General features: G+C 42.7%; 1 protein-coding gene across 1 annotated transcript in view; it reads right to left on the bottom strand.

Moving 5' to 3' along the window:
- The window catches only part of Rfc1 (replication factor C subunit 1), a 91778-nt gene extending 74133 nt beyond the window's left edge, over positions 1–17645 (bottom strand). The window contains exon 1 of the mRNA XM_008833232.3: positions 17338–17645. Within this exon, the coding sequence (XP_008831454.1) occupies positions 17338–17340 (3 nt within the window). The 5' untranslated portion in view covers positions 17341–17645. The remainder of the gene's footprint in view (positions 1–17337) is intronic.
- Positions 17646–19807: the final 2162 nt, after the last annotated feature.

The following is a 19807-nucleotide window of genomic DNA, read 5'->3' on the forward strand; positions in this document are numbered from 1 at the left end:
TCAGCAGTTAAGAGCACTGATTGCTCTTGCAGAGGACCCGGGTTCGATTTCCAGCACCCACATGGCAGGATGGCAGGTAACAACCATCCATAACTCCAGTTCCAGGGGATCAGATGCCTTCTTCTGACCTCCACTGGCACTGCATGACATGGGTGCACTTACACACATGCAGGCAATACACTCATATTTAAAATAAAAGTAATAAATACAATTTTTTTTAAAAAAAGATTTCCAAATATCCAGAAAGATTTACTAGGCATGGTGCTCATCTCCTAGAAGGAATGCTGGGAGTCTAAGGCCAGCCAGAGCTACACAGTAAAGCCCTACCTTAAAAACAAACAAAAACTGGGAGCTGGGGATGTAGATCCATTAATAGAGTGCTTGCCCAAGATGTATGAAGGCCTGGGTTCCAACCCAGTGCTACATAAAACCAGGTATGCTGGCACTTGGGAGGGGAAAGAGGAAGATTAGTTCAAGGCCACTCTGAACTATATAAGCAAGCCCCTATCTCAAAATATTAACTTAAAAAATTTTTGACGAGAGAAATATGAAACAAGATGTCATAAACAAAATTTTAACATATCTATTAACATATGTAATATATGAACAGGCTCCTCCAAATCAATAAAAGACAACCAAATAGACAACTAAATAAAAGCTAACACAAGGCAAATTATAAAAGAAATGCAAAAACATGCCGAGTGTGGTGGTGCACGCCTTTAATCCCAGCACTTGGGAGGCAGAGAGGCAGGCGGATCTTTGTGAGTTCAGGGCCAGCCTGGTCTACATAGTGAGTAGACCCTGCTTCAGAAAGACAAAAATAAATAAAGAGTAGAGACCGGCTCAGACTTCCGCACTCAGGTGTTCCGACGTGTGGCCAATAAAATATGTGCATACCTTTTGTCCCAGTGATTCCATTTCTAAAAGAAATGAAAAGGGTTAAAAAGATGGCTCAGTGGTTAAGAGCTTACACTGTTCTCCCAGAGGACCCAGGTTCAGTTCCCAGCACCGCATCAGATGGCTCACAACTGCCTGTGACTCCAGCTCCAAGAGATTCAACACCCTCTTATGGCCTCTGCACTCACATGCACATACCCATAATTTTTGCTTGTTTGTTTGAAAAAGGGTCTCCCTGTAGCCCCAGCTAGCCTAGAACTCACTATATAGACCAGGCTGGCCTCAATCTCATAGAGATCTGCCTGCCACTGCTGGGATTAAAGGTATATGCCCCCCACACTGGGCTCCGTAATTTTTTTTTTTTTTTTTTTTTTTGGTCTTTTTGAGACAGGGTCTCCCTGTAGCCCCAGCTGGCCTGGAACTCACTATGTAGACCAGGCTGGCCTTGGACTCTTCGAGATCCACTTGCCTCTGTTGGGATTAAAGACATGAGCCACCACACCCCAGCCCATATTTTTTTTTAAATAAAATAAATCTTAGCAAATGATAAAGTAATTAACTCTCCTATCCTGGCAACCAATTTTTAAAAAAGCAGGTCAATTAAAGCAAGGTAAATGATTCAGGAAAAACTCACAAGTTAAAAACAAATTTTAGCACCAACAACTAAAAAAAAAAAAAAAAATAAAATTTTTCAAGTTTTATAATAACTTGCCTTTTTTGATGATCCTGTGAGGTGAACAATGCAAATGAAAATAGAACATATCCCCATTTTATGAATGAGTACACAGAACAACAGTTAAGACAGATAAGCAAAGGGTCTTAGCAGGTTTGACAGTAAAAGGACACCAGATGAGTTACTCCATTTTGCTGTCCCTTAGCTTCCTCGATGTCACTTGCCGCACAAGATCCCTATGATAAGTTAGAGGTTACACACCAAAAACTTCTGAAATTGAATCTGGTCCTCCATCTCCAAATCCCTATCCAATCCTCAACTGGACCATGATTGTCTACTCAAGTGTTTCCATGGTTCTAAGAACTGTGCAAAAGCAGACATACCCTACCACCAGCAATCTTGACCCATTTATTCTTATATGCTTACAGGAAGACACAGTGCAGGGACTTAGGATGCAAAGTGAACATCCCTGTATGAGAAAAATGCCCTCATGAAGACTACTTTGGGAGACAAAGTAGTATGTAAGAACTTATATAGTCCAGTGCACAGACAGTGCTAATCATAAGGCTGTGAGAGCACCAGGACCACCTGACCCAGGACCTAGGAGGCAACACCTAAACTGGGCCTTAACATGAAAGTACATCTGATACTCATCAAAATTTAAGTTTGAAGACATTTCTGTAGGTTCTATACAATAGGCTTGTTATCTTACCATCCTGTGTTAAGCACATGTCAGCACGCCAGATAAGCAGAGAATATTCAATGAACACATGGATGATTAGTCCACATCTGGGCTCAGAAAGGTTCTTGTTTATATAAAATAAAGTTAAAAACAGACTTGCTTTGCAAGTATTTGGGCTGCAGCCTCCTCAGTCAGGTCCTCTGCCTCTCAGAGTCTCCCAACAACTGACACCCAGCAAAGTCCAAGGACACCTAGCAAAACAAGCAAGCCAGTTTCAAACCTTCATGAAAATGTGTAAGCAAGATCTGAGCTCTCTGAATACAGAGGAAATGTGCTTCCTGGGGCTGTGGAAGGACAGGACTAGGTATAGGACCACCTGCTACCAATAAAACTCAATGAGAGGAAAATATCAAGAAGAAACAGTAACAAAGTAAGGGGAAAAAGTCATCAAGCCAGGAAAGTGATGTAGAAATAGAAGAGGAAGGTGTAATTGAATAGACATAGGGGCTCCTCAGAAATGGATGAGGGCTGGAGAGATGGTTCAGTGGTTAAGGGCACTGGCTGCTCTTGCAGATGACCAGAGTTCAGTTCTCAGCACCCACATTGCAGCTAACAACCATCCATTAACTCTAGTTCCAGAGTACCTGACACCCTCTTCTGGCCTCTGTGGACATTGCACACACACAGTGCAATTACGTTCATGCAGGCAAAACACTCATACACATAAAATAAAAACAAGTCAAAAAAAAAAAAAGTCAAAGATAAGAAATGGGTAGATGAGCTGGGCGTAGTGGTTTAAGCCTTTAATCCCAGCACTTGGGAGGCAGAGGCAGGAGGATCTCTGTGAGTTCAAGGCCAGCCTGGTCTACTTGGTGAGTTCCAAGCCAGCTGGGGTTCAGGGAGACACTGTCTCAAAAAGACCAAAAAAAGAAAAGGAAAAGAAAGAGAAATGCAAGACACGGAGAGGGTCAGGCACTGCCATTGTATCCCTAAATAATGATGGACTACAGATAGCTACCAGTTTCTTCATAGATGCATTCAAGCTAAATCCTCAATTATCCTATACACACTGTATATTAAAAGAATTATTGTCTTCACCAAATTAGAGGCCAAATATTGCCATCTAAGACAGTGACAGAGAAACTGAAACAAACCATGATTCAGCTCAACCTTACAAGAGATGAGGGAAATGTACACATTTCTAACCCACTAGATAGAAGTAGCCCAAAGTGTTGCCCTTATCTATGATAAGGAGCAGTACTGACAGAAATTCAAGGGTGGAAGGGCTGGAGAAAGAGCTTGGTAGTTGAGAGCTCATACTACTCTTAGAGAGGACCTGAGTTCAGTTCCCAGCATCCATTATCAGGCCACTCACACCACCTATAACACCAGCTCCAGGGGCTGTGACACCCTCTATAGGCACCTGTACTAATGTGCACACACACACACACACACACACACACACACACACACACACATTACAATAAAAATAAATCTTAAAAAAAAAATCCACGCTAGTCATGGTGATGCACACCTTGAATCCCAGCACTCAGGAAGCAGAGGCAGAGGGATCTCTGTGAGACTGAGGACAGCCAGGTCTACATAGCAAGTGCCAGGCCAACTGGGACTATAGGCAGACCACGTCAAAAAAAGAAAAAAAATCAAAAATACACACATACATACATACATATCTTTTTTAAAAATGAAATTCAAGGGTGGGCCCTGAAAACTGCAGAACACAGGAGAAAGAATCAGACTGTGAAGTGAGATCAAAAAAGAACTGAAAGGGTTAAAATTAGCATGAGAGCAGAGGGAGGCAGCAGTCAGCTTCAATCAGGAGCTCAGAACAGCTTTTCCACAGGGCCTTCCTGGAGTAATGCCTGATCATTTTCAGGAATGCCTGGAAGAGGAGCGGGCATGCCTGGAATGGGAGGAATGCCTGGGCTCAGGGAATGCTTAATGCCCCAGAGGTTTAGCTATGCAGGATCCAGAAGTGACTGTGGCCTTTCTGGATATGGTAGAGAAGCAAGTAAATATGTTAAAGTATTTGAGCAACCCAAAGGTAATGAATTTCATCAAAAAATGGGAAGACAAATTTGGAGTGAAAGCACAACATCCTTCTGACAAAGCCTTTATTGAGCCTAGATCACTTAATGGATGTCTGAGTAACTGTTAAGTTTTGGCTGTACTGTCAACAGATGTGTGCTTTAACACTAATCCCTACCCCTCAGCCCCAAATGCAGCTCCAGCTTTTTACAATGGTTTGCATTCATTCAGATTCTGTTTTCCCATTAGGAATACAAACTTTCAACACTTATTTTTGTTTTTGTTTTTTTTTTTTTTAATAACACTGAGGACTGAACCTGAGGCCTTTTGCACACTAGATAAGTATTCTATCACTAAACTACACTCCCAGCCTACTTCTTACCCTTTGAGACAGGGTCGCCGGGCATGGTGGCGCAAGCCTTTAATCCCAGCACTGGGAGGCAGAGACAGGCGGATCTCTGTGAGTTCAAGGCAAGCCTGGTCTACACAGTTGAGTTCCAGGACAGCTTGGGCTACAGGGAGACCCTGTCTCAAAAAGACCGAAAAAAAAAAAAAAGGAGAGAGAGAGAGAAAGAGACAGGGTCTCTCTAAGTTGCCCAGACTGGCTTTGAACTTGCCATTCTCCTGCCTTAGCCTCTCTGTGGCAGAGATTACAGGCCTGTGCCACCAGGGTGCTCAACACCCTGTAGTCCCAGCTGGCCTGCAACTCACTATATAGACCAGGCTAGCCTTGACAGCCCCCACACCGAGCAGTTCAACACTTTTTAAACTGTGAAAAAAAAAAATTGTTTTTTTTTAATGTGTATGAGTGTTTGCCTGCATGTGTGTGTACTACGTCCCTGCCTGGTGCCCAAGTCAAGGGCCAGAAGAGGGCACTGGATCCTCTGCAACTGGATTTACAGGCAGTTGTGAGCTACCATGTGGGTGTTGAGAACTGAACTCAGGTCCTCTGCAAGAGCAGTGGGTACTCCCAACCATTGGGCCATCTCTCCAGCCCCTAAACTGTAAACTTTTAAACAATGTAAGAGAACATGATAATTTCTGCCTCCCAAGTGCTGCCACCACACCTGACTTAATTGGGATTTTTGTTATTTTACTTGCTTTTTAAAATATTTTATTATTTTTATTTTATGTATATGAGTGTATTGCCTGCATGAGTGTTGTGTCATGCAATGCCTTCAGAGGCCAGGTGTCTGATCCCCTGGAACTGGAGTTACAGATGGTTGTTAGCTGCCACATGGGTACTGGGACCAGAACCTAGGTGCTTTACAAAAGTAGCCAGTGCTCTTAACCACTGAGTCATCCTCCAACCCCTTTACTTGCTTTTTTTTTCAGTCTTTTTGAGACAGCTGAAGCCCTAGCCGGCCTGGATTCACCCACAGAGATCCACCTGCCTCTGCCTCCTGAGTGCTGGTATTAAAGGTGTTCACCACCACGCCCGGGGCTTTTTTTTTTTTTAATGTGTATGTGTGTATTGCCTGCACATAGGTAAGTGCACCCCTGTCATGCAATGCCTGTAGAGGACAGAAGAGGCTGTCAGATCCCCTGGAACTGTAGTTACTGACAGTTGTTAGCTGCCATGTGGGTGCTGGGATTCAAACCCAGGTCTTTTGCAAGAACAGCCAGTGCTCTTAACTGCTGAACCATCTCTCCAGCCCCTCCTCTACTTGCTTTTTTTTAAGAAATTTGAAGACGGGCTGGAGAGACGGCTCAGCTGATAAGAGTGCTTGCTATGCAAGCGTGAGGAGTTGAGTTCAACTCCCCATAACCGACATAAAAAGCTAGACATGGTTGCACACATTTGCAGTCCAGGAACTGAGGCAGGGGCAAAGACAAAAGAAGCTGGAGCTTGCTGGCTGCCAACCTAGCTGGAGGAGTCAGTGAAAAATTGTCTCAAAAGAATAAGACAGAATGATAGAGGAGACCTGATATGCCTCCTTATGGGCTCTGCACATGCATTGGTGTACATATAAGTGTGAATATAACACACACAAGAAAGCGTTTTTTTTCTTGGTGTTTTTGAGACAGGGTCTCCCTGTAGCCCCAGCTGTCCTGGAACTCACTATGTAGACCAGGCTGGCCTTGAACTCACAGAGATCTGCCTGCCTCTGCCTCCCAAGTGCTGGAATTAAAGGCTTAAAACCACATCCAGTAAACCTTAAAAGATTTTTAAAAGCACACAATGCTGGAAAGGAAAAGTATGGGAACAGGGAAGGAACCCAAGCACTTGAGAGGCAGAGGCAGAGGCATAAGGATCCAGGCCAGCTAATATAGCTAGTTACAGGCCAGCTGGGCTACAGGGGATTCCCTGTCTCAAAAAAAAAACACAAAACAAAAGCGATCACATTATGTGAGTGTATGAAATTCACAACAAAAAAAGGCGGTTTACTTTGGTTGTTTAGGTTTGTTCGGGTTTGTTTTTGTTTTTTTTTAAGACAAGAGGGTCTCACTACATAGCCCTGGCTGGCCTGGACTCTACGCAGTCAAGACTATTCTCTAACTCATAGAGATCCTCTAGCCTCTGCCTTCCGAGTGCCAGGATTAAGGAGAGTGCACCTACCTTACTCTCATGTCATATTGCAATGTTGTGGCTACAAAAATACAAATTACTCTCTTTTTTGGGGGGGGGTCTTTTTCAGACAGGGTCTCCCTGTTGCCCCAGCTGACCTGGAACTCACTATGTAGATCAGGCTGGCCTGAAACTCAGAGATCCATCTGCCTGCCTCTGCTTCCCAAGTGCTGAGACTAAAGGCCTGCGCCACAACCACCTGGCTTACTTTCATTTTTAATAGGACACTTCCTCTTCTTCAAAGTTGGTTTTTAACCAAATACTTTACAAAGAAATCAGAGATATTGCTGGTACACAACTGGCATTACTAATACAGCAAAGTCTAGTACCCACCTCAAGAACCCGCTCTTGGAGGAAGACACCGTGAGCATAATATCAGCGTGGTCTGAAAAAACTTGGAATAGTAACAAGCTCGGGGGGAAAGCCTCGTAAATCCCCATTCCTCTATTCACTCAGGTTATCACTCAATACTTCTACAATTCTTCTAGAAGCCAGGAATGACACTTGACATGAAACAGGCAAAAGTCTCTGCTCTCAAAGACCTTTCATTAAACTCTCTGGTCTTAAGCTTTTCTGCCTTTAGAAAACAAAAGCCAAGATAAGCCTGGGAACAGAAGTATAGATAGAATAAAGACTGTTCCTGCCACTGTCTGTAATCTGCTGTCAGTCTCCCTGACAGACTCCTCCCAGACAATGAAAATTCTAATTGAGTCCAGAAGATGCTAACACATTATATATTCCAGGCTTAAGCTACTCTTTCAATTAAACACTATCACAGAAGTTTTCAGGTTCCTGACCCAAAACTACAAATGGACAAAACTGAACAGAACATGGAAATAATTATCTAATTTAGGTTTAAAGGGTCTCCTTTCAAACCTGCATAACTGCAACAACTAAAGTATTTGAGGCTGACTACGCCTGACACAATGGTGTATTTCCGAATTTCGGCATTCTCACCACAGCTAACATACTCCATGAAGTCAACATTTCCAAACTGATTTCTGATCCAAAAATTCAAAATTTCAACTGCCTACATGAATGACCATAAAACTTAAGTTCAAAGCAAACATAAACCTATAATATAGTAAAACAGGCCAGGCATGGTGGTGCATGCCTTTTATCCCAGCACTTGGAAGGCAGAGGCTGGCTGGTGAGTTTGAGACTAGCCTGGTCTACACAGTGAGTTCTAGGTCAGCTGGTACTACAGGGAGACCTGTCTCAAAAATACCAATAAATAAATAAATGAATAAATAAATAAACAAACAAACAGTAATAGAGTAAAACACTGTACTTCTCCAGGCTACCAGTGTCATAAAATGGTTTACTAGCATAGACACAAAGGCATACAGAAAAGACTGGAGCAGATACTTTCATATCAGCAAGTTTTATCCTTTTGGGGGGAGGAGGGGGTCTTTTTGAGACAGGGTCTCCCTGTAGCCCCAGCTGGCTTGGAACTCACTACGTAGACCAGGCTGGCCTCGAAAACTCACTATGTATACCAGGCTGGCCCCGAACTCACAGAGATTCACCTGCCTCTGCCTCTCAAGTGCTGGAATTAAAAGCGTGCACTAGCACACCTGGCAAGTTTTACCTTTTTTTTTTTTTTTAAGATTTTTTTAAAAATTGTGTATGTATGTGTGCATGCACACACATAAGTGCAGGTTCCCAAGGAGGCCAGAGGTGTCAGATTCTACTGAAGCTGGAGTAACAGGTGGCTGTGAGGGACTAGACATAGATGTTAGGAACCAAATTCAGGCCCTCTGCAACAGCAGTAGATGCTCTTAACCACTGAGCCATCTCTCCAGTTCAAACTTTATCTTCTTGATTTTTACTAGGAATAAAAACTTTATTTGTACATATTCATATATTAATTATTTATGGTGAATGTACCATATGCCAGATACTAGACAGCAGCCCCTGTCCTCACAGCCTTTACCCTTACAGAGCCTATATGCCAGTAAAAAGAGCTGACAGTCACAGGTTGCCCATTTATGTAATATGCCAAAAATGTATGCCAAAGAAACAAAACAGATGGTTTTTCACTAACCATATCCGTAGTTTTTAAGTTTTTGTAGATTTAATGAAAGCTGCATTTTCCCTAGAAATATGCAAAAATAAACACACACATACACAAAATTCTGAACATGGAGCTGGGAATATAAATCAGAGGTATAGCAACTGCCTAGCATGTGTAAGGCCTTAGGTTCAATCTCCAGCACTGCAAAATAACAGATTGTGGCTGAGCGTGGTAGTGCATGTCTATACTCCCAGCATTTAGGAGACGGAGGCAGGAGATTTGAAGTTCAATATCATTAACTGTATGTAGTGAGTTTGAGGCCAGCCTAGGATAAATGAGAGTCTATCTAAAAAATAATTAAAAAATAATTAAGTGAAATCAATATACCTAATCCACATGACAAGCCTACAAGTTATTAACCTCAATTCACAGACCAGGAAACTGAGAATGCCAAGAAGTCATTCTCCAGTAAGTTTTTAAAGTTAAGATTGGCTTAAATATAAGGGAAAAAATTTGCCAGGTGTGGTGGCACACGCCTTTAATCCCAGCACTTGGGAGGCAGAAGCAGGCGGATCTCTGTGAGTTCAAGGCTAGCCTGGTCTACATAGTGAGTTCCAGGACAGCTGGGGCTACAGGGAGACCCTGTCTCAAAAACACCAAAAAAATAAAATTAAAATAAGGGAAAAAATTTTATCCAGCCATGTGTGGTGGCATGCCCCTGTAATCTGAGCAGATAGTTGGTTCCAGTCAGCCAAGGCTACATAGTCAGACCTGGTCTCAAAAGAAAAGAGGAAGAAAATGCAGAATCTCACTGTGCTCATTCACCTCCAAAGAAACACACAATACTATATGCAAAATTGAGTTCCACAGTGCTCTGCAGAGTAAAATACATTTGTTTTACTTCTCTATTTTAAAAATAACAAAGAAATACAAAGTTCCGTTTAACATTTTTAAATAGCCCACCAAATTCACAAACAGAAACTGATCATCAGAAAAATCAACCCAAATACAAATATTTTTTTATCTTATAAGCCACTAAAAACTGCCTAGGCGCACACCTTTGATCCCAGCACTGGGGAGGCAGAGGCAGGGGGATCTCTGTGAGTTCACGGCCAGTCTGGTCTAAGTAGCAAGTTCCAGGCCACAGGGAGATCCTATCTCAAAAAGACAAAAAAAAGAAAAGAAAAAATGCAAAACTACTACATTTTTTTACTAAAATATGCAGTACTGCAGTGCTGCAGTCAGTATGGTACAGCAGAGAACAATCGTGATAAAATGTAATAACTTTTTTGTTTTAGTTTTGCTGTTTTTCTCATTTAGGTTTGCTTTTTGGGTTGGTTTTTTGTTTTCATTTTGTTTGATGGGCAATGAGAAGTCTCATTTTTGTAGCCCAGGCTGTGTTTATTAGCTTTTTTGAGACAGGGTCTCACTTTTATAACCCAGGCTGTCCTGGAATGCACATCATGTAGCCCAGGCTGGCCTCAAACTCAACAATCCTCTTGCCTCAGCCTTCTCCAGTATTGAGATTACAGGAATGAGCTGCCACACTAGGCTTGGTTTTGGTTTTCTGATACAGGAACTCACTTTTGTAGCCCAGGCTATCCTGGAACTCACTACATTATGTAGCACAGGTTGGACTCAAACTCATAATCTATTTGCCTCAGTCTCCCAAGAGCTATGATTACAGGCATGAACCATGAAGTACGGCTAATAATTTTTAAATATTTAAAATTATACTAAGGCCATGTATTTTGGAAGCAAAAAATTAGCTCTTGGACTTGGAAAACTTTCCCACTAAGATTGAAAAAAAGATGTCTACTCCTACCGTTTGTATTCAATATGGAAATTCTAGCAAAAAGAAATAGGAAAGGGGCTGAAGAGATGGCTCACTGGTTAAGAGCAATGGCTGCTCTTGCAGAGGTCCCAGGTTTGAATATTAGCACCCACATGGCAGCTAACAACAGTCTATAACTCCAGTCCCAAGGGATCTGGTCTCCACAGGCACCAGGCACACACATAACGCACATATACACAAGCAGGCAAAACACTGATACACATAAAAAAATTAATTTAAAAAAAAAGAAAGAAAGAAAGAGGAAAGAAGGCCAGGAGTATTAGCTCACATCTGTAATTCCAGCACTTAGGAGGCTGAGGCAGAAGAATCACAAGTTTGAGAACAACTGGGCTACACAAGTTGGATGTTACTGGGGCTACTAAGGTCAGATCTTGCCTCAAAAAAAGAAAGAGCAAGAGAGTGAAAGAACGAGAGAGCAAGGGAGCGAGAGAGGAAGGAAGGAAGGAAGGGAGGGAAGGGATGGAGGGAGGGAGGGAGGGAGGGAGGAAGGAAGGAAGGAAGGAAGGAAGGAAGGAAGGAAGGAAAAAACGTTGGTGAAATGGCTCAGCAGTTAAAAAGAGCACTTGCGGCTCCTGCAGGGGATCCATGTTTGGTTGCCAGTACTCATACTGGGAAGTTCACAACAGCCTGCAACTCCAGCTCCAGGGGACCTGACGCTCTCTTCTGGACTCTGTGGGCATCACACACACATAGTGCATTTACCTACATGCAAGCAAAATATTCATACATACAAAATAAAAATAAATAAAATTTTAAGCCCATCTGATTTTGCTGGCTTTAAAAATTATATGAAGGCCAAGTCTGGTGGTGCACACCTTTAATTCCAGCACTAAGAGGAAGAGGCAGGCAGAACTCTCTAAGGTCCAGGCCAGCTTGGTCTATAGGGAGATGCTGTCTCAAAAAAATAAATAAATAATTATATGGAGGAGCTGGGAATGTGGGAATGTAACTCAGAGGTAGAATGCCTGCCCACCACACATACACAGGGTTCTTGATTCAATCCCTAACAATGCCATAAATAAACAAGTAAGTACTGTACTCACCTAGAAACTCAAGAGTCTGGATCAGCCAAAGCAGTCTTGAAAGAGAACAAGGCTGGAGGACCCGTGCTAACAATTTTTACAAAGCCACAGTGAGAAACTGTCACATTAGGATGAACACACAGAACAATGGAACAGAATTCAGAGTCCAAAAAACTCTCAAATTTATACTTAATTGATATTTTACAAAAGGGCCAAGATAATTCAATAGGATAATGAACCATCTATTCAAAAAATGACACCATAAGGCTGGCCAGTGTTGCACACACCTATAATCCCAGCATTTGGAGGTGGGGGCAGGAGGGATCAGTAAGCCAAGGCTAGCATGGGCTACATGAGATCTCATCTCAAAAAAAAAAAAAAAAGAAAACAGTAATAATAAATAATGGTGCCAGGATGAGGTTAAGATGCCCACATACAAAAAAGACTAAACTTGCACCTTTGTATTTCACACCCCATATAAGAAATGAAAACCAAAATCATAGGTAGGGGCCTCACAGGTCAAGTGAGGAAAAGCTGTATTACAGCATAGTCAGCCCTCTTCCAAGAGGAGCCTTTCACATAGCCAACTGTAATATGAAAGGTACTTGCAGAGTGAGGTGGGGAAACTCGGACTGCACTGTATTCAAACTCTCCTGATGGCACTAGAAAAAGGCTATCCATTAAGACTGATGTGAATTGGGACCTGGACAGATGGTTCAGAGGTTAAGAGGACTTGCTGCTCTTCCAAGGGACCCAAGTGTGGTTCCCAGCACCCACATCCAGTAGCTCAAAACTGCCTATAACTCCAGCTCCAGGGAATCCAACACCCCTTTCTGGCCTCCACAGGCAGTCACACACATGTGGGCATACACAAATAAACATGTATTTGTGTATTTATTTCAACCTTATGCATATTTTCAATTATACTAGACAACTGGATATGCTGAGTAATAAAAAAGCGCCTCTCAGATTTTCTTTATGTTTTCAGCAAACAAATCTCACAGCAATCCAAATTGTTTATATGGCTTATTTCTTATTCCTTTCATTAAAAATTTTTATTTCTGGGGCCTAGAGAGAGATGGCTCAGTGATTAAAAGCACTTCCAGCTCTTGTAAAGGACTCGGGTCGATTCCCAGCACCCACATGGTGGCTAACAACCGTCGGTAATTCCAGTTCCAGGGGATCTGACGCCCTCTTGTGACCTCCTCAGGCACTGCACAACACACGTGCACTTACATACATGAGGGCAATACACTCATACACATAAAAAATAAAAATAAGAAAATATTTTAAATTTTTATTTCTATTTATTTATTTATTAGGTAACATGTTCATATGGTTCAAAATTCAAGAGAGTTAAAAAGTCAAGGCCCACATTTATTGGGAGGACCTCAAGTTCAACAAGGCCCTGGACAAAGTTGTTAACCTTTTATTGGAAGGGCCTTAGAAAAGAGGTGAATCCCCTCGTATCTGTATGTACTTCTCTGGTCAGAAAATTTGCATATGGCTCACCACATTTGTCAAAGGGAACTGTGACCCAAACAGAAGAATTGCTGTCCCATAATATCACTTATACACAGGTATTTAATAAACACTTATTAAACAGAACTTTATTCTGGGTTTTGTTAGGCTTCTTTTTGTGTTAAAAATTGAAGGGCAAAATTAAATAGCAATGTAATACAAAATTCTTGTCTACTTTCTAGAACCTTTTCCTTTTCTTGTTTTTTGTTGTTTTTTTTTAATTTTGTTTTGTTTTCATTTTTGACACAGTATCATCCTGTAGTCTCAGCTGACCTAGAACTCATTATGTAGACCAGGCTGGCCTCAATCTCACAGCAATCTACCTGCCTCTGCTAAGATTAAAGGTGGGCACCATACAGCCACCTAGAACATTTTCCTCTTAACAGGTTTTTGGTTTTTTTTTTAATGATTAATTTAGCCCTTTTTTTTCTGCAAAGAAGTTTGCTTTAAGTACTAAAAAAAATAAACTAGGAGCTAGGGAGATGGCTCAGTCAGCATTTACCACACAGCATGAGGACCTGATGAATCCCCAGCACCCATATAAAAAGCCAGGCATGGTGGCAAGCATCCTACCACTAATGAGATGGAGACAGATCCCTAGAGTTTACTGGTCAGCCAACATAGCAAACTGGTTGAGATCCAGGTTCAAAGAGAGACCCTGTTTCAAAAAGTAAGGTGGGTCTGAGGAGATGGCTCAGTAGGTAACAGTATTTGCTGAACAAGCAAGAGAACCTGAGTTTGGATCCCCAACACCCACATAAAACTGGGTATGGCCATATGTGCCTGTAATTCCAGCACTGAGGGAAGCAGAGCCCGGAAGGTACCCTGGGGTTTGCTGGCCAGTCAGCCTAACAGAGAAACAGCAAGTCCCAGGTTCAGTGACAAGACCCTGTCTCAAAAGGCTAAGGCAGACAGTTATAGTAGGACACCCAATATCCTCCTCTGGCTTCCACGAGCACAGTACACACACATACACAAAAAATTGAAACAGAAGCCTAGAAAGAACCTTGGTGATCAAAAATTAGTCATACAATCTGCTGCTTACCATAACATGAGGCATCTATGATGCCCCCATTTTTTTTTAAACAGTCTCATGAGCCCAAGTTGGCCTTGAACTATGTAGGGAGGCTTGACTTGGAACTCCTGACCCTCCTGCCTCCATTTCTCAAGTACTGAATCGACAAACATTCACCACCATTCCCAGCTTACTCAGCCCCTCAAAAACCTATGTAAACATCTATAAAATGTTCAAATAATTTTTTTTTTATTTAAAAAACCAAACAAAGAAAAACACCCCATGTAACTTTCCAGCATCCTTTCTGAGAAAACCATTAGCCCTGGAACAATGGTATAATAACTACTGCATGCCAGGCTCAGAATGAAAGTTGTACATATAGTTTGTTTAAAGGGGGGAGGGGTTGGGTTTTGTGTATGTCTGTGTGTGAACATGTTCATATGTGTGAATGTATGTGGCATGACTATACATGCACATGTATACATGTGTATATGTATACATGTATGTACATGCATGTCAGAGGTCAAACTCAGGGTCTTCCTCAATTGCTCTCCACCTTTTTAAAATACTTTATTATTTTTATTTTATGTGTATGCGTGTATCGCCTGCATGCAGATAAGTGCACCTGTGTCCTGCAATGCCCATGGAGGACAGAAGAGGCTGTTGGATCCCCTGGAACTGGAGTTACAGACAGTTGTTAGCTGCCATGTGGGTGCTGGGATTCGAACCCCGGTCTTCTGCAAGAACAGTCAGTGTTCCTAACTGCTGAACCATCTCTCCAGCCCCTCCACCTTATTTTTTTTAAGATTTATTTATTTGGGGGGGTATAAATGCCTGCCTGAATGGATGCATGTGGATTATGTACATGCCTGGTACCCAAGGAGGCCAGAAGAGCATATCATTCCCTAGAACTGGAGTTAGGGATGGTTGTAAGCCACCACATGGGTGCTAGAAACTGAATCAGCAGTCCTCTGAAAGAGCAGCAAGTACTCTTAACTGCTGAGCCATCTTTCCAGCCCCTCCACCTTATTTCTTGAGGCAAGGTACCTTACTCAACCTGGAGAACATGGATTCTGCTAGGCTAGCTGGTCAAGGAGATTTGGAATCTGTTTCCACTCCCCCAGAATGGCGTTACACACACACACCACACACCACACCACACCACACACACACACACACACACACACACACACACACACACACACATATGCCTGGATTTTATGTGGATCCTGGGGACCCAAACTCAGATTCTTAGGCTTGTAGATACCAACTGAACCATCTCTCCAGCCCTTAACTTTTTTTTTAATTTTCAAAACAATCACTTAAGATAGTTATTATTCACCCTATCCTTGTTGCAAGTAAAATAGAGACAAAGAGATTAAAGTTAATCTACTTGTTGGGTATGATTTGCTCACAGCAGTAATCCCAGCACTTGGGCGGCTCAGGCAGGAGGATTCACACAAGTTAACCTACTTTCTTGTGCAGGACCAGACAACTATTAAACATACTAATATAACTATAAGCTATTAAAACTAAAACACTGTTCCATTCTTCATCATCAAAACTCAAAATCTCAAACTTTCTACAGTACCAGGGTTCCTAAATTCCAAATGCAATGCTGATCGTTTTAAACAGGTATTAGACAAGTATAGCACAGTAGTCAGGAACACTAAGTTCTAGCTCTGGTTCAACCATCTCCCTGATGTATGACAAACTGTTCAAATGGTGCCATTACTGACTATAAAACTGGATTGTAGAATACCTGGAAGGTGGAGGCAGGAGGACCAGGAGTTCAAGGCCAGCCTGACCTTTATATACATACATAGCAAGTTCAAGGCCTAGGCTACACAATACCCTGTCCCAAATTTAAAAAAAAAAAAAAAAAAAAAAAAAAAAAAAACATTAAAAGAATTTTTTATTTACTTATTTTTTTATTGTGTATGAGTGTTTTGCCCACCTGTATGTAAGTTCAACCGTGTCATACAATGTCCACGGAAGCCAGAAAAGGGTATTGGATCCTCTGTAACTTTTTTAAACTGGGATTACTGTGGGTTAAATTTTTTAAAGTATTTAAAGCTAACAGCTCACAAACTGACCAGAAGAAGATGACTGATCCCAAGTGCCTACTTTCATTATCATTAGAAAAGAAAAAAGGCAAGAAGGAATAAAGAAACCAAAGAGCTAAATTTTTTCCAAATTTGGCAGAACACTTTTCCCCCTGGAATGATGGCATTCTGACAAGCTGAAGAATGACAGAAAAAAATGTATATCTTATTGTTAAATATCTTCTGGTTTAAGAGAATTTCTTCAGTTGTCCTTTAAATTAAAATTTATTTCAAACACATGACTGTACTTATTACCACGCCACCATGAACGGCTCACTGCCAGCTCTTATTTCACCCTTGAACTATTTGAATGTCCTGTACACAAAATTATGCACTGAGGTTTGGGAGGGGTTTTTTTTGGATTATTATTTAACAGATGATAAGAAATGACAGTTGTCAAATAGATCATCCGTTTCAACTCGTTATATTTTTTCATTCCTGGTAATCCTGGTTATCCGTTCAATTCCTATGAATTAACTCTAAACAAAGTAAAACTACTTCCTCTTGGCATCAACGCTCAAAACGCCCGAGACCAGCACTTTGGGAAGAAGCTGATGAAGACCGAGATTAATTTAGCCCTAAGAAAGGAAAGTTTGTTTCATTCTTCTGACCAAGGCTTGAAGTCACAGCTTTCGGAAGCACTCCAACTGAGATGTGGGACCACGCTGAACAAGAAAATAACTTTTAACTCCGTGTCCCCATCACCATTCCTCTTCCTCCCTCCCTTCCCCCCAAGAGTGGGGGGTGGGGGCGAGAGTGCCGCGTAGCTGTAGCCTCCCTGTGCGCCGCTGCGGCGGTGCGCCCCAGCCGCGAGTGCGGCCCCTCGAGCACCCTCCGCCGTCCTCCCCAGCCCGCAGTGCATCGGCACCCCGTCCACACCCGACCTGCAAAGGCCCCCAAGCCCCCGAGCTGCACAACCTCCCCGGGCGGCTCACCATCGCAGCCCCACAACCGAGGAGGAGCAGGTGGGCAGGCCGCCAGCTGGGAGAATCCGTTATCGGTGTTCGGGATCCATTGGCGCCAACAACTTCTCCCGCGAAGTAGCAAAAGCGCAGGCGGCGGCGCGCGGCGATGACGTCAGGAGTGTGCCCGTTCGGCCCCTCCGGGAGGCGGGAGGTGCGCGGAGAGCCCGGAACCGCTCTTACTGCCGCTTCGGTGGAGCGCGGTGTGCGCGTGCGTTCGTGATCTTCCTCCTGTTTTGGCCGGGATGCCCAATGTGGGGGTGTGAGGCTGGTTTCCTCTCGAGGTGGGCACCCAGGTTGCTTCCTTTCCTTCTGGTACACCTGTGGCCAGGGCAGTGCTCCACGAGAACTTTGAAAAGTTTTCACTACCACCCCAAGATGAAAGGGATTCAGTGTGTATTTCACCTATCACCTGTTAAATCTCTTCTGAAAGTGTCATCAAACAGTATTTATCCTGATTTGGAGTTGTTGAGGGTTCGTTTGTTTGTTTTAATGTTTGACCTACTGATTTGGCTCAAACTACCCACAGTTAAACCATCAGGCTAAGGACAGTCTTGACCCTTTTTTTTTTCAATTTTTTTTTTTTTTCGTTACATTTATTTATTGGGGAAAGGCCAGAGGACAACTTGTGGGAGTCAGTTCTCTCCTTCCACCATGTGAGTCCCAGGATCGAGGCAACCTTATCAGCCTTGATGGCAAGCATCCTTACCCTCTGAGCATGTGTATATGTATAAATGGTTACATTTAAGGGACTGTTTTTTGAGGGGGAAGGGGTTTGAGACAGGATCTCATATATCCCAGCCTGGCACTTTGCAGCCGAACTTCTCATTTTCTCCTGCCTTCCAAGTGCTGGGATTGCAGGTATGCTCCAACATGCCTGGTTTATGCAGTTCTGGGGACCAAATTCAAGGCTAGGCAAGCATGCTACCTACTGAGCCCAGCCCAAAGGGAACTTGTTCTAAAGCTACCTAGCTAGGAAATCTACAGCCCTCCTAAAGTGTCACCAAATCTCTTAACAGGGGTGAACCGAAGTATACCAAAGTACATAAGGAAAAACTAGGATCAGGATTTAGAATAAACAAGTATCAGCAGGGAGGGAGATTGCTTTGTCATTGTTTTTAGCTGGTCTTGGTATGTAACTCAGGTTGGCCAGGAACTCATGATCCTCCTGCCACCCCCCTCCCTACTGCTGCGATTACAGGCATGGACCACCACAGCTGACCAACAAATTTCCTATTTATAAATAAGCAACAGCCTTGTGGGATAGAATGTAATATTTGCATACAATTTCAAGGTACAATGAATTTGTCAAAGAATTTAATGAGAGCAATAGCTAACAGAGGCCACAGACTTTCAGATTTTTTCTGTAGACCCCCTGATGGGTCTTGCTCTTTTATGACAGCAGTATCTACCATGAAAGGCAGCAAAACCTTCTGGAATACAAGATTTGGCATTACTAGACACGTACTGTGACAAGTACCCCACATGGAGCTTTAGAGTGTTCTAGTTTAACTCATCCCGCCCCCAACCACTGCTAATAGTAATAATCCCCAATTCACAAACTTGTTACTCAAGAGCAGGACTTCACTGTCTGGGTCCCTCTGAAGCCATATGCTAGGTTCCCACCCCCACTACATGCTAGTTATGCGGCCATAGGCCACTATGCCTCAGTTTCCTCATTTGTTAAAGCTAGCACTGTGGTGATGGATTGGTTTGGTTTGGTTTGGCTTGGGTTTGGGTTTGGGTTTATTTCAGACACTCTCAATATATAGCTGAGGCTGGCCCAAACTTGAGAGCCTCCTTCCTCAGCCTCCCAAATACTGGGATTACAGGTAAGCACCACTACACGTGGGTGATAATAATGGAGAGGGGGGTGTCTTTGGTTTTGGTTTTCTTTTTTGTTTTTAATGTTTTATTTTTATTTTATGTGTATGTGTATTGCCTACATGTATATAAGTGCACCTGTGTCATGCAATGCCCATGGAGGTCAGAAGAGTACATCAGATCTCCTGGAATTGGAGTTAGAGACTGTTGTCAGCCACCATGTGGGTGCTGGGAATCAAACCAGGTCCTCTGCAAGAGCAGCCAGTGCTCTTAATTGCTGAGTCATCTCTCTAGCCCCAACAGTGGGGTTTTTTTTACTTCTTATTTTTTATTTTATGTGTATGAGTATATTGCCTGCATGTATGTAAGTGCACCCATGTCATGCAATGTCAACAGATCAGAAGAGGGTATTGGATCCCCTGGAACTGGAGTTACAGACAGTTATTAGCCACCATGTGGTGCTGGGAATGGAACCTGGGTCCTCTGGAAGAGTAACCGGTGCTCTTAACCACTGACCCATCTCTACAGCCCCATAATAGTGTTTTAACTCAAGCCTGACAATCTGAGTTTAATCCCCAGGACCTACATAATGGAAAGAAGTAACACTTACAAGTTGTCC

This window comes from Nannospalax galili, unplaced genomic scaffold, assembly GCF_000622305.1.
Source record: "Nannospalax galili isolate Female #2095 unplaced genomic scaffold, S.galili_v1.0 scaffold236, whole genome shotgun sequence".
Lineage (NCBI taxonomy): Eukaryota > Metazoa > Chordata > Mammalia > Rodentia > Spalacidae > Nannospalax > Nannospalax galili.